The sequence below is a fragment of the Lissotriton vulgaris genome, chromosome 8, assembly GCF_964263255.1.
Source record: "Lissotriton vulgaris chromosome 8, aLisVul1.2, whole genome shotgun sequence".
Lineage (NCBI taxonomy): Eukaryota > Metazoa > Chordata > Amphibia > Caudata > Salamandridae > Lissotriton > Lissotriton vulgaris.
In genome coordinates, this window is record NC_141696.1 from 1,569,003,133 (window position 1) to 1,569,016,979 (window position 13,847).

Consider the following 13,847-nt stretch of genomic DNA (forward strand, 5'->3'; position numbering starts at 1 on the left):
CAGGTGGGTGTAGAGTGAGAGAGAAAAACGGATGAGAAAAGAAAAAGAGGAGAGAGAAGGACAGGAAAAGGACAAGAGAGCACAGTAGGACTTATTGTGGGGGGAGGGCGTGGAGACGAGCAGGCGAGTAGGGGGTGGGAGGGGGATGCAGAGGTGAGGTCAGGTTAAAGGGATGGGGGGGGCGTGGAGAGGAGCAGGCGGGTAGGGGGTGGGAGGGGGATGCAGAGGTGAGGGAAAGTTAAAGGGGTGGGGGAGGGGGAGGGGGGAGTGGATGGGAATGATCATTAGTGTTGCTGAAGGGACATGTTTGATATATATATCTATCTAATCTGATCCAGAAGTTTCCACTTTTCAGTGGTGGAGTCTTAAGATAAGTGCTTGGCGAGTTACTTGCACCTCTGGTGAGTTTAACCCATTCCCACCGGGTCTGGGAGGAGAGTTTGGATGAGTCTCTCCATTCAGAGAGGATTCCTTTCAGGCCGGTTGTAACCAATATGTCCCATAGAGCTTGTTTGTCTTTGTCCAGTGCATGTTTTATGTCCTGGGGGAGGATACCTAGTATAATGGCCACTAGGCTAGGAGTCCAGTTTACCAAGAGGATGTGTGATATGGTACTGCCAATGTCTATCCAGAACTTTCTAGTGAAGGAACACTCCAGAAGCTTCCTTCTCGCAGCACCAGCAGGCGTGAGGGCCGAAGACCCAGTGTACAAGGTTTGGCTGCAGTCCAGTGGGTATATTGGCAATCCAGTATCGACATTGTGCAAGCGATGGGGTTATGTTGCTAGTAGGGAGATTCTCCCATATGAACGGCCAGTGAACTTTGAGTCGGAAAGGAGGGTTTCCCATTATCTTGGCTTGGTTTAGTTAGCCTAGATTTGGTGGGAGAGAGTATAGTTTGGATGCTAGGTGTCCGCCTTTGCTGTACAGTTTTTGAGTGTTCGTAGGTTGTGAGAGCTTTGCGATTTATGTCTAGCTATAAGTAATCACATTTTTAGGAAGTGGAAGAAGTCTCGATAATTGAGATTAAATTCAGCTTTGAGTTGTGAGAAGGGTAGGGGTTCGGAGGGGGTCCCAGGGTCTCTTACCAAGAGATGCCTTTGCGCCCATTTCGCTGATCAACGTGCGAGTATCGCATTTGTTGGGTTGTCTGTTGTCTATCTTGTGTAGGGCCTGTACTGTACTCGAGAGAATGTTTGCAGAGTGGGCTGTTTTAATTTTCTCGATAAATGTAAAAAAAATGTAAATTGATACTTGTATAGCGCACTACTCACCCGCAAGGGTCTCAAGGCGCTTGTACGAATACCGCTGTGGAGTGATAAGGGATGCAACGGATAGTGGTTTAGCAAGTTCTTTTTCGATGGTGAGTCAAGAGGGGCAGGTGTTAACAGTAGGCTGAAACCTACAACTTCCCTGTTACTGTAGGAAAGCGCGTTGGTATTTCCTGTAGTCTGGTAGGTTTAGGCCCCCAAGTTTTTTTGTAGAGCCTTATTTTATTTAGAGCAATTCTGTTTTTTTTGGACCGGTGTAGGAACTCATTGAGCATCGCATCTATTTTTGTAAAAAAGGTTTCAGAAAGGTACACGGGGCGCACGCTAATCAAAAAAAGAATGAGGAGAGCGATCCTCATTTTGAAGGATTCTACTCTCCCCACCATGTGATGAATCTAATGGACCCCTTGTCCAAGCTGTCTTTAATTTTATCTGCTGTCTTTTTTTCATTAAGGTCCATGGATTCTTTGAAGTTTTGTGTTAACAATATCCCCAAATATTTTATTTTTATTAGGGACCCATATGAGACCATAAGCACTGACCAGAGAGCTGTTGCAGTGCACGTTGCGTGGGATACTTCTGTTTTTCTATGTTAAGACAGTAACCTGAAGCTTCAGAGCACCCATTGATAGTGCCCGGTCTATGTAAGCCGGAGGCCTAAGGCTCTAACACTTGCTGACACTCGCTGACCATTACCCTAGCTCTTCAATCGTCCTTTAAAACCTTTGTCAGCTAAGTGAGTTCCCCTTGCAATTCTTCTGACCTTAAGAAGGTGTGTCAATATGGGTCAGACAGTCTTTGGATTCTATATTGATTCCTGCAAGGTATGTCCAATCCGGACCGGAGTACTTTGACAGAGCCATTCGGCAAACTTGTAATGCATTGACAGGAACCGTTGTGACAGCGATTTCTTCCAATGCTAGAGGCGTCCACTGGACCTGGTGACATCTCAGTTTGGCAGGCGGGGACTCCATGAGGGCGACAGACTACTTTACTTAATCTCCCTGATGGGCTAAAATCCTGACAGCCAAAATCAGGCCAGAAGTTGGACATGATGACCACATGAGGGTTGTGCTTCTGAAAGTCTAAGTAAATTGATACTTGTATAGCGCACTACTCACCCGCAAGGGTCTCAAGGCGCTTGTACAAATACCGCTGTGGAACCCATCCTGGCTTTCCCTGTGAGGCGTCCACTCCTGGACACCCCCAAGGTGGAGGCCAGGCATCCTTAGCGTTGTGGGGGCCGTTGTGGAGATTAAGCAAGCTATTGCCCAGAGTTGCAGAGTGGGATTCCATGATTGGAATAGGCACCGAGGCGAGAATTATCAGGTCCGTGGAATTTTGAGCCCAAGACCCGCCGAGGCGGGGAATTGAACCCTGGTCCCGGGCTAGACCTCTGCATCAGGGTCTGCCGCTCTAATCATTGAGCCACACTTCTCCAAGGTGTGAGAGACAAGCTATGTGGCACCCTAGGTCGTAACTCCTGTAAATCGGGGTCATTTGTTGTAACTTTTCAGCTCAATAATATCCTCTCACCATCTCTCAGTCACACCAAGTGGATGCTGAGGAAGAGGTTTTGATGCAATTATGCAGGCGGGCATGACTTTGCTTTCGCTCCTGTACGTTACACGTTTCAGTCTCATATAATCATGTTCAGGTCTGGGCCTGGAGCGATAATTTCCCATTGACTTGGTCATCTGAAGGAGGCTGCATATTCAGGGACTCTCAGTGTGTGTTAGGCCTGAATGGAATTCCAGAGTTCCAATCCAAGGAATTCCGCTGAGTTACCAAAAAACTCTGCAGAATTCTGTGGTTTTCCGTGGGCAGGCGGAGTATTGCTCGGCCACTGTAATTTAGTTGTGCCAGGGTGTGCAGGCGTGAGAGGAAGCACAGGGTTGCACCCAGGGAACTATGCTGTACCCGGGGTGTCTGACTGCAGTGCAATAGAACAGGCTGGAACCGTGGGAAGAGGGGCTGTCCTGCTGCGGTGGACGGGCAGACTCTAGCCGGTGGTAGCTATAAGGGGGGAATCCGGTGCCATGAGTGAGTGGCACAGGCTGGAGCTCATGAGGTGACACCTGGTGGTACCAGGAGGGGTTATCATGCTGCAGTGAAGATCTTGGCAGAAGTGGTCACTTACTGTCAGATCCAGCGCTGCACACAGACATGGTGTCCACTTCTTTGGCCCGTCCTGCTTCACTTCCTATCCCCATAGGCACCCAATCCATGGGCCCCCATTGGCAGGAGCTTCAGTGCGAGTGCTGGCACCAGCTGGCCTCCTAGCAGCCAAGGCAATGAGGTGCGGCCCTAAAAAGCCCCTGTCCTGCCAATCAGGGACCCGTCCGGCCGCCTTGCCATTGGCTGCCAGCCCCAGTGACTCCCTGTTAGACGGACCGGGAGGGTCGGCCGAGGACAAGGGGAGAGGTCTCCGGGGAGAGCCGTCTCCAGCGATCGTACAGACAAGTAACTTCCCCCCCACAGATGTACACCACACAAGGATAAGGTTCAACGTTACTTTATAAGCAATTCTTCAAGTACGGTGAAATGGTACAAGGAGGTCTGGACTCAGGGGTCCCCTCTAGGCTAGTCTCTTGGTGGGGAAAAGGGTAGCGGGACAGTCTCGTTACCAATCTGGTAGATGAAATAGCTCACAATCCTCGAGCTCGGCGTTCTAGATGATCGGGCCGCGGCGGAGCCAGCAGGTCCCGGGATGGTTGAAGGTAGCGACGGTCCGCGGCGGAGCCAGCAGGTCCCGATGAAGGTGGTGGTTACAAACGGTCCGCGGCCACGCCAGCAGGTCCCGACGACGATGAAGGTTTCAGAAGGTTGCGGCAGCGCCAGCAGGCAGGTCGATAGTTCACAAGGCAGGGCTACGGCAGCGCCAGTAGTCCGTCAAGGATGAGTTCTTCACTGCGTCTCTCGACTCCAGGATACAACTGCCTTCCTGCTCTGGAGCTGCCCCAGTTATAGGTCTGGCGCCCTTTGATGTCCGGACCCTCGCACTCGGAGGTCGGGAGGTCCAGGATGAGGGAGTCCAGACACCCAGCACAGGGGTGGAGCCAGCGCCTCGGGGAGCTGGGGTGATCGGCACCTGGCGGGGGAGAGCCATCGACACCTCTTTCTCCCATTGACCTGCCAAGTAGTCCGCTCACCTCCTGGGTGGATGGTGGTGCCGGGATGTCGGGGCCTGGCCAGGCCCAGGGTTAGGGTCGATCGGAGGCCATGCGGCCTCGTGGTGCTGTGTCCAAGATGGCGCCCAGGCCGGGCGAGAGGGCCGGTGGGGAATCGGCCCATGATGGGGAGATGTCCAGGGGCAGGGGTCCCATATGAGACGGGGAACGGGTGGTTGTTGCGTGTAACACCTGAAGAGCCAGGTTCGGGCCTGGTCGTGCGGGGAGGGAGCAAGCCCTTCACGTGGCCTGTCCAACATGCGTCCCCCCCAGCTGAAGGCAGGGAGAGTCACCCATCCTCTCGGGGACTCTCTTCGTCGAGGCGGAAAAAGCGGGACAGGCCATCTGCGTTGGCGTGGTCTTGCCCTGGTCGATGTTCCACAGTGAAGTCCATCCCCTGCAGGGAGATGGACCAACGCAAGAGTTTCGGGTTTTCCCCCCGCATCTGCATTAGCCACTGCAGGGGCCGATGATCGGTCTGTACCCGGAAGTGGGTGCCGAAGAGATAAGGCCGGAGCTTTTTGAGGGCCCACACCACGGCGAAGGCCTCCCTCTCGATGGTGCTCCAGCGTTGTTCTCGGGCCAGGAGCCGTCTGCTGATGAAAGCCACCGGCTGGTCAAGTCCTTCGGGGTTCAGCTGGGAAAGGACTGCCCCAATGCCATGGTCGGAGGCGTCCGTTTGGACGATAAATTCCTGACTGTAGTCGGGGGCCTGGAGCACAGGGGCGGAGCACATGGCGGCCTTCAGCTTCTCGAAGGCCGCTTGACAGTCGGGGGTCCAGTTGACCTCCTTTGGTTGGTTTTTGGAGGTGAGTTCCGTGAGGGGCCCCACAATACTGCCATAGTCCCTCACGAACCGCCGGTAGTAGCCTGTGAGTCCCAAGAAGGCGCGGACCTCGGTCTGGGTGATGGGGGGCTGCCAAGCCTGGATGGCAGCGATCTTGAGTTGCAGAGGGGCCACCAGACCGCTTCCCACCTGGTGCCCGAGATAGGTCACGGACCCCTGGCCAATTTGGCATTTGCTGGCCTTGATCGTGAGGCCAGCTCGTTGGAGGGCCTGTAGCACCTCTCGGAGGTGGTGGAGGTGGTCGGACCAGTGGCGGCTGTACACAGCGATATCGTCCAGGTAGGCGGCGCTGAATTCTTCGAGTCCCGCCAGGACCTGGTTTACTAGCCGCTGAAATGTTGCTGGGGCATTCTTCATGCCGAAGGGCATGACCTTGAAGTGGTAGTGGCCATCAGGGGTGGAGAAGGCAGATCGTTCTTGGGCCCTGGGTGTGAGACCGATCTGCCAGTAGCCCGCTGTCAGGTCGAAGATGCTGAGGTAGCGGGCAGCTCCCAGGCGGTCGATTAGTTCATCTGCTCGGGGAATGGGGTGTGCGTCTGTTCTGGTGACCGCATTCAAGCCCCGGTAGTCGACGCAGAACCGGAGCTCAGGCGTGGTGCCGGGGGCGGCCGCTTTGGGGACCAGTACCACTGGGCTGGCCCAGGGGCTGTCTGAGGGCTCGATGACCCCGAGCGTGAGCATCTTGCCCACCTCCTCTTGGATGCAGGCCCGTACCCGATCTGGTACGCGGTAGGCCCGGTGGCGGACAGGGGGACTCTCTCCAGTGTCCAAGTCGTGTAAGCACCAGGGGGTGACCCCTGGGGTGAGGGAAAACAGGGTGGCGAACTGCAGCAGGAGGTCTCGGCAGCCTTGGCGCTGTTCCGGGGTGAGGGCCTCCGAGAGTCGGACCCCGTCCACGGAGCCGTCCTTCTCTTGAGTCCGTAGGAGGTCAGGAAGGGGTTCGGAGTCCTCCTCGGCTCCGCTGTCTGTTGCCATCAGGAGGCTGAGTTCTGAGCGCACAAAGTGGGGTTTCAGTCTATTGGCGTGGAGGACCCGGAGAGGGTTCCGTGAAGATTCCATATCGATGAGATAGGTGACAGGGCTCTTGCGCTCGACTACTTTGAAGGGCCCTGTCCATTTGTCTTGCAGGGCGCATGGTTCGGTGGGAGACATTACCCACACTTGTTGGCCGGGTTCAAATTCGATGGAGGAGGCATTTTGATCGTACCACCGTTTCATGTCTTCCTGACTGGCCTCCAAGTTTGCTTTTGCCATCTCTTGGAACCGTCTGGTCTGGTTGCGGAGGGTTAGGAGGTACTTGAAAACATCTGGAGGGTTCTTTAGAGGGGGCATTTCCCAGCCTTCTTTGACTAGGCTGAGCGGCCCGCGCACAGGGTGTCCATACAAGAGTTCGAAAGGGCTGAAGCCGAGGGATTTCTGGGGGACTTCTCGGTAGGCAAAGAGGAGGCACGGCAGTAGCACATCCCACTGGCGACGGAGTGCTCTTCCAACCCCCCAATCATCCCTTTGAGCGTGCGGTTGAACCGCTCAACCAGTCCGTTTCCTTGAGGGTGATAGGGGGTCGTGAATCTGTAGGTGACCCCACACTGTTGCCAGAGGGACTTCATGTATTTTGAAATAAAGTTTGTGCCCCGGTCGCTGACGACTTCTCGGGGGAAGCCCACCCGGGAGAAGATCCCCATCAAGGCCCGGCCGACTACCGGGGCGGTCACAGTTCGTAGGGGAACAGCCTCGGGGTAGCGAGTGGCGTGGTCCACCAGTACCAGGATGAACCGATGCCCTGTGCTGTACGGGGGTCCAGGGGCCCCACAATGTCTATCCCCACCCTATCGAAAGGGGTGGTGACCACCGGGAAAGGTTGCAGAGGTGCTTTAAGCTTGCGGCCGCTCTTCCCACTGGCCTGGCACGTGGGGCAAGACCGGCAGTGCTGGAGTACATCGTTCCTCATCTTGGGCCAGAAAAAGTGGGTCACCAGGCGGCTGTAGGTTTTGTCCTGACCCAGGTGGCCAGCCAGGGGGACATTGTGGGCCAGGTTTAGCAAGAAGTCTCTAAAGCGTAGGGGCACCACTAGCACTCGGCTGGCCCCTAACTCTGCGATTCTCTGTTCGCTGTACAACAGGTCATTGTCCCAATAGACCCAATGGGTTCCGGAGGTATCCCCTGCACTCTGGGCGAGGGCTTGTTGGCGGAGTCCCTCGAGGGAGGGACAGGTCTTCTGCTCGTGGTGAAACTGTTCCTGGGTGGGCCCCCCCTCCTGACGCCACTGAGCCAGGCCGGGAAGGTCCTGAGGCTGAACGAGCCCCTCAGGAGTTTGCTCTGGGGGGACGGCACGGTCGGTGTCTTCTACTGGGGCGACCGGGGGAGGAGGTGCCGGCCATTCAGGTTCTTCGGGTCGGGGGGTGGTACGGGCAGCCATGGACCGGGTGGTTACGCACGCCCAGTCCGGGATGCCCAACATCCCCAGGTGCTCTCTCCTCTCTACGGCGGCCCACGGGGAACTCTCAAGGTCATTTCCCAGGAGGCAGTCTACGGGGGCATCATCTCGGACCGTCGCTTTCAACATGCCGGAGACTCCTCCCCACTCGAAGGGGACGCAGGCCATCCGACATAGACTCTCCGAATTGTCGGCTGACCGGATAGGGCAGAGAACGTTCGGCAGGATCTGTTCTGGGGTCACCAGGTGACAGCGGACGGCCGTTACACTGGCCCCGGTGTCACGTAGGGCTTCGGCCCGGCGTCCATTAATGTTCACCCACTGACTGTACTTCCGGGTGTTGGCGGGTAGGGGGACCCGCGGGACCATGTCTTTTCCCCCTAGGCACGCTAGAACCATGGCGGCGGGTTCCCATTCTTGGTGTTCTTGCTCACATTCCTCGTGTTCTTCGGAGATTTGTTCTTCCCCCAGGGCGGCGGCAGCCATCTGGCGGGGTCTCGGAGTCTGGCTCTGTGGACAATTCGGGTCGTTTGCGTAGTGGCCGACTCGCTGGCATCGGTGACATGTGACATTGGCTCTGTATCCCGGCCGCGCCGGGGTGTTGCCCCGGTTGGCCGGGGGTGGGGTGCTGGTAGCGGGAGCGGCCGGGGCGTTGTCTCTTCCTCGTCCCTGGCCCCCTCCTCCTCCTCGGGGACGGTGCTGACCGTGGTTGTTCCGGATCTGTTCATGTGACCCATTTCGGCCCACTCGGGTAATTTCCCACCGGTCAGCCTCGGCGGCGAGCTGCCGCGGATCAGTCAATTTACTGTCGAGGAGGTGCTGCCTGAGCTCGACGAAGCAGTTGTTTGATAGATGCTCCCATACCATGAGATTGAATAGTTGCTCGTAGGTCGTTACGTTGCTTCCCTTGATCCAACCCTCGAAGGCTCGGCTGAAATAGTTCACGTATTCCACCCAAGTTGTACCCGGGATCCGGGTGCAGTCTCGGAACCTCTGGCGGTACATTTCGGGTGTGAGCCCATAGCGGGTGAGGAGGGTAGCTTTCATGTGGTCATAGGAGGTCATCAGATGGTCTGGACGCTGCAGCAGGGCATCGCGGCCCTCATTGACGAACCTCCCCCATAGACCGGCTCCCCAGTCACTGCGATCGATCCGGTGGGAGGTCATAGCGATCTCATAGGCCTTGAACCACTGCTGTATGTCGTCATCTCGGAAATATTCTCGAACGACATCCTTGGGGATGTGTACCTTCTTTTCTGTTGCCCCCGGGGTGCGCGGTTGCTCGGGCACCCCTAATTCTTTGTTCTGCTTGCGTAAGTCTATTTCAGCTAGTTTGCGCTCGTGTTCATACGCCAGTCTCTTCTCTTCGAGCTCTCTTTGTCTCTGTTTCTCTTCCCGTTCTTCCCGGAGCCGCAGGTGTTCCAGGTTCAGTTTTTGTTCGGCTAATTTGAGTTCGCCATCCATTTTGAGCCGGGCCATTTCTAGCTCGTGTAGTCGGTTTCTTTCTCGTTCTTGGATCTCATCTTGCGAGAGACCCGTTCTTTGCTCCTCGGGAGCCGTGGTGTTTTTCTCTGCTGCTGCGCCATTTTGGTCCGGGGGTCTGACGGCCCCGGTTTCTGCCCATGACTCAATGGCGTGCTTGAAATCGTCTTTAGTACTCAGACCGGTGGTAGCGATGCCTAGTTCAATGCAGAATTGTTTCAACTCACGATGGTTGTATTCTTCCAATTTCTCCATCTGGAATTTCTCGGTGGATCCGCTTTCTTTGGTTGGCATTGTGGTTTTGTCGTGGGGTGAGCTACTCTCTGTACGATTACGCGTCGATTCGGATCGCGCCGCTGGCCACCAATGTTAGACGGACCGGGAGGGTCGGCCGAGGACAAGGGGAGAGGTCTCCGGGGAGAGTCGTCTCCAGCGATCGTACAGACAAGTAACTTCCCCCCCACAGATGTACACCACACAAGGATAAGGTTCAACGTTACTTTATAAGCAATTCTTCAAGTACGGTGAAATGGTACAAGGAGGTCTGGACTCAGGGGTCCCCTCTAGGCTAGTCTCTTGGTGGGGAAAAGGGTAGCGGGACAGTCTCGTTACCAATCTGGTGGATGAAATAGCTCACAATCCTCGAGCTCGGCGTTCTAGATGATCGGGCCGCGGCGGAGCCAGCAGGTCCCGGGATGGTTGAAGGTAGCGACGGTCCGCGGCGGAGCCAGCAGGTCCCGATGAAGGTGGTGGTTACAAACGGTCCGCGGCCACGCCAGCAGGTCCCGACGACGATGAAGGTTTCAGAAGGTTGCGGCAGCGCCAGCAGGCAGGTCGATAGTTCACAAGGCAGGGCTACGGCAGCGCCAGTAGTCCGTCAAGGATGAGTTCTTCACTGCGTCTCTCGACTCCAGGATACAACTGCCTTCCTGCTCTGGAGCTGCCCCAGTTATAGGTCTGGCGCCCTTTGATGTCCGGACCCTCGCACTCGGAGGTCGGGAGGTCCAGGATGAGGGAGTCCAGACACCCAGCAGGGGGGTGGAGCCAGCGCCTCGGGGAGCTGGGGTGATCGGCACCTGGCGGGGGAGAGCCATCGACACCTCTTTCTCCCATTGACCTGCCAAGTAGTCCGCTCACCTCCTGGGTGGATGGTGGTGCCGGGATGTCGGGGCCTGGCCAGGCCCAGGGTTAGGGTCGATCGGAGGCCACGCGGCCTCGTGGTGCTGTGTCCAAGATGGCGCCCAGGCCGGGCGAGAGGGCCGGTGGGGAATCGGCCCATGATGGGGAGATGTCCAGGGGCAGGGGTCCCATATGAGACGGGGAACGGGTGGTTGTTGCGTGTAACACCTGAAGAGCCAGGTTCGGGCCTGGTCGTGCGGGGAGGGAGCAAGCCCTTCACGTGGCCTGTCCAACACTCCCCATCACATGACACAAGATATTTTGTTTTCCAGGATTCCATTCTACCATCATCACATTCTCAATGTCAAGTGGCTCCCTATAGGCTACTGAAAGAGGAATTCTGACTGGCAGCCTGCGCTCACTTTCCATTGGTTTAAATATATTTTTACTGAGACACAGAAACCTTGTACTCCCTTCTGCTGCAGTTTGAAAAGGCACTAGAACATCCAAATCCTTGAAACTGTGGCACCCAATATAGTTTTTCTGAGTTTTATTTAGCGCGAACTTGACCCAAAGGTATCAGAGCACTTTACATTAGCAGCACTTGCATCACAGATGGACACATTCATTTTTGTTAGGCACGTGGAGATTAAGTGATTTGCCCAGAATCACATGATATTTGAGCGCTTGCTGCCGAGACTTTAACCCAATTCCCCAGCTTCAAGGTCGACCGGTCTAGCCATTAGGCTAAATCTTCTCCCCAAAATTAAAAGGTTGAGTGGCAGCGGCGGTAAAATCCGCTCCACCGGCGGGTGGCGGAGTATTTTGCTGAACCAAGTGGAGCGCGGAGTGACAAAACTCTGCTGACTCCGCCAGCGGAGCGGAGTTTACCTTCCACCCCTACAGTTGTACATTTGGTATTTTGAAACAAACACCTTGACCTGCCTGTGGAAGTGGGTGGACTATAGTGGAATACAGTACCTGACCATAGAAAACTAAAGGATTTTAATTTCAGGCACACGTGATTCTGAAATGTTGAGCAGTTTGTTAAGGTTCAGGGAACCAATGATGAACTCAGGGTTTTCATCTCTCAGGAGATTGCTATGAAAGGAATGGCCAGGACTCAGCACATACTCTTCCCATTGGCCACTCTTGCATCACATGGGTTCACCAACCTCCCTCACCATCCAGGGGTGTGGCCGTGCCAGGTAGGAGATGTTTGCTGTCGTAACTGCTTCGTTTGTTTTCAGATAGATGCGCTGTCGGAGATAGTGGAAGCTGTGCGAGGAAGGATTGAAGTATACATGGATGGAGGGATCCGAACAGGAAGTGATGTCCTAAAGGCTCTTGCTCTGGGGGCAAAGTGCGTCTTCATCGGACGGCCAATCGTTTGGGGTCTTGCCTACAAGGTAGTGTAAAGGAAGAACACTAGTGGTTGCTGCTGCTTTGTAGGAGGGTGTGTAGAGCTGTTGAGTCCTGAATCAATCCTCCCACAGAGGTGGGTTGTGTTGGGGTTTCGCGGAGTTGCTAGGGCTGCGTGGGAGGTGGTGGTCCAATCATGCCAGTGTGTTTTGCTGCATGATGGGTAATGCTGTCAAAGACGATGAATATTCCATCCTGGTGCGTTAAATTAACATATGAAATTGCAAATAATGCTTTGCATGCGATGAACGTTGTTAGAGCTTGGCTGTATCTGCGGGTGGGTGTCCTATGTCACTAATTGTAACTCTGCGTATACCAGCTCTGCAGGCAGATCCTCCCTACAAGCCATTCCTGTGTTCCTCTTCACACATAGAGCTCCCACATCCCTGACCAGTCCAGAGTCCAGACCAGACATGTTCTGGTGCACACCTTCCATTCTACTTGGGGTTGGAGGACCATCATGTGCACACATGTGCCAAGTACTGAAGGTGTGAAGTAAGATTCAGGTGCGCATGCGCGATGAGCACTGCAAGGATGCAAGAATACCTAGGTCTGCATGTTTGCTGGGCACAAAAGGAGAGTGGTGACATGTGGCGCACATGCTGCAGTGTTGGAGGGTGATGCATTGGTGATGGGCAGGGGGCGTCTATAGCGATCACTTGACGTGTATATTAAGCTACGTCCTGTTTCCTCGCAGGGTGAAGAAGGCGTGACGGGGATACTGCAGATTCTGATGGACGAGTTCCGCCTCTCCATGGCCCTTTCTGGTAAGGGGTCTCTTTGGTCATTCGCTAGGCACTATGGGAAAGAGGAAACCAAGAGTCTTGGGCAACCAGAGTTCACTTCCGCATGCTACCATGTCCAGCTCCCTCTCAATAAATCTCTGATTTATTTATGTATTCATTTTTAGGGTGGTCTGTGTAGAAGTAAATAGGTCATCTCTCTACTGCTTCAGAGCATTTTGGGTTTGTGGTTGGGAGATGGGAGCCACCAGGGATAGACTCCATTTCTGACCCGCTGATGATTCGCAGCCAGCGGTGGTGCCAGCTCCTGATAAGTCCTGTTCACCAAACCTTTCACCAACATTAACACACACGAGAGGTGTACCTCATGACGAGCTGAGCTCGTCATGAGCATCGAAGGGGTTAAAGACAGAGCAGTAATGTAGACAAACACCACAGCTCTTCAGTCACCAGGGCCTCCTACTGCCCAAGGGTGGTCTTTATAGCTGTTGAAAACAAATTCCTGTTTGAATAGGACTGTTTTCAGATATTTATTTCCCAACCCAGCTTCCAGCCAACCATCTAGTTTTGTGCTGTGTAAGTACCAGAACATACATAATACATACATACACACGGACATATATACATAACTTTTGGATGACTCAACTGTCGGCTTAGTCTGATTTACTTTTATTTAAAAGTGAGGTACTTGCTCTTAGATTGGCTCCAGCTCTCATGGTGTTAACTTGTTGCCGGTCATTAACAGTGGGTTAGTATCAATAGTGTGCTTGGCCTTAAAATCTATTGAAATGCAAATGCAAATCATTAGGCAAACCTCCCTTGGCATATTTGAGGCTCCAGTGGTTGTGAGGGGGGGGGTCAGTCAAAGCTTGTTCTAGATGATGCTATAGGTTTGAGTTTAGCTACAGTATGGTACACCCTCACATGCACTAGAGATCAGTGGGCTGATTCAGACTTTGCTGTACTGAGTACAGGCCATCAGGTGGAGGGATATCCCCTACACCACCCTGGCGGACTACCGTCCACCAAATGTAAAGATGACCGCTGGCCTAATGCTCATCTGTGTTCAAAGAAACTCCATCCATGTCACCCTAGCTAGAGGACAGTGAAAGGAGATTCAAGAGGTACATTGTAGTCGGCCAAATGCATTCTGTACCAAATTAGTAAGGGTACAGAATTAGATTGTAATCAAGCCTTGTTTCCACAGGGTCTTGAAAGTTTGGTGGATGGCCGTCATCTGTTTTTAAACAGACCACTAAACTTTCAAAATGTTTTTTGTTTTTCAAAAATTAACACTTCATGTGTGGAGTTTGTGGATGAAAGACAAAACCCAATTGACTCCAATACCCGGGAGGTCCTC

General features: G+C 54.2%; 1 protein-coding gene across 3 annotated transcripts in view; it reads left to right on the forward strand.

Moving 5' to 3' along the window:
• The window catches only part of HAO2 (hydroxyacid oxidase 2), a 208,455-nt gene that overhangs the window by 188,962 nt on the left and 5,646 nt on the right, over window positions 1-13,847 (forward strand). For all 3 annotated transcript variants that reach the window (XM_086935842.1, XM_086935843.1, XM_086935844.1), the window contains 2 exons: window positions 11,573-11,731; window positions 12,442-12,511. In XM_086935842.1, coding sequence (XP_086791968.1) covers window positions 11,573-11,731; window positions 12,442-12,511 — 229 coding nt within the window. The remainder of the gene's footprint in view (window positions 1-11,572; window positions 11,732-12,441; window positions 12,512-13,847) is intronic.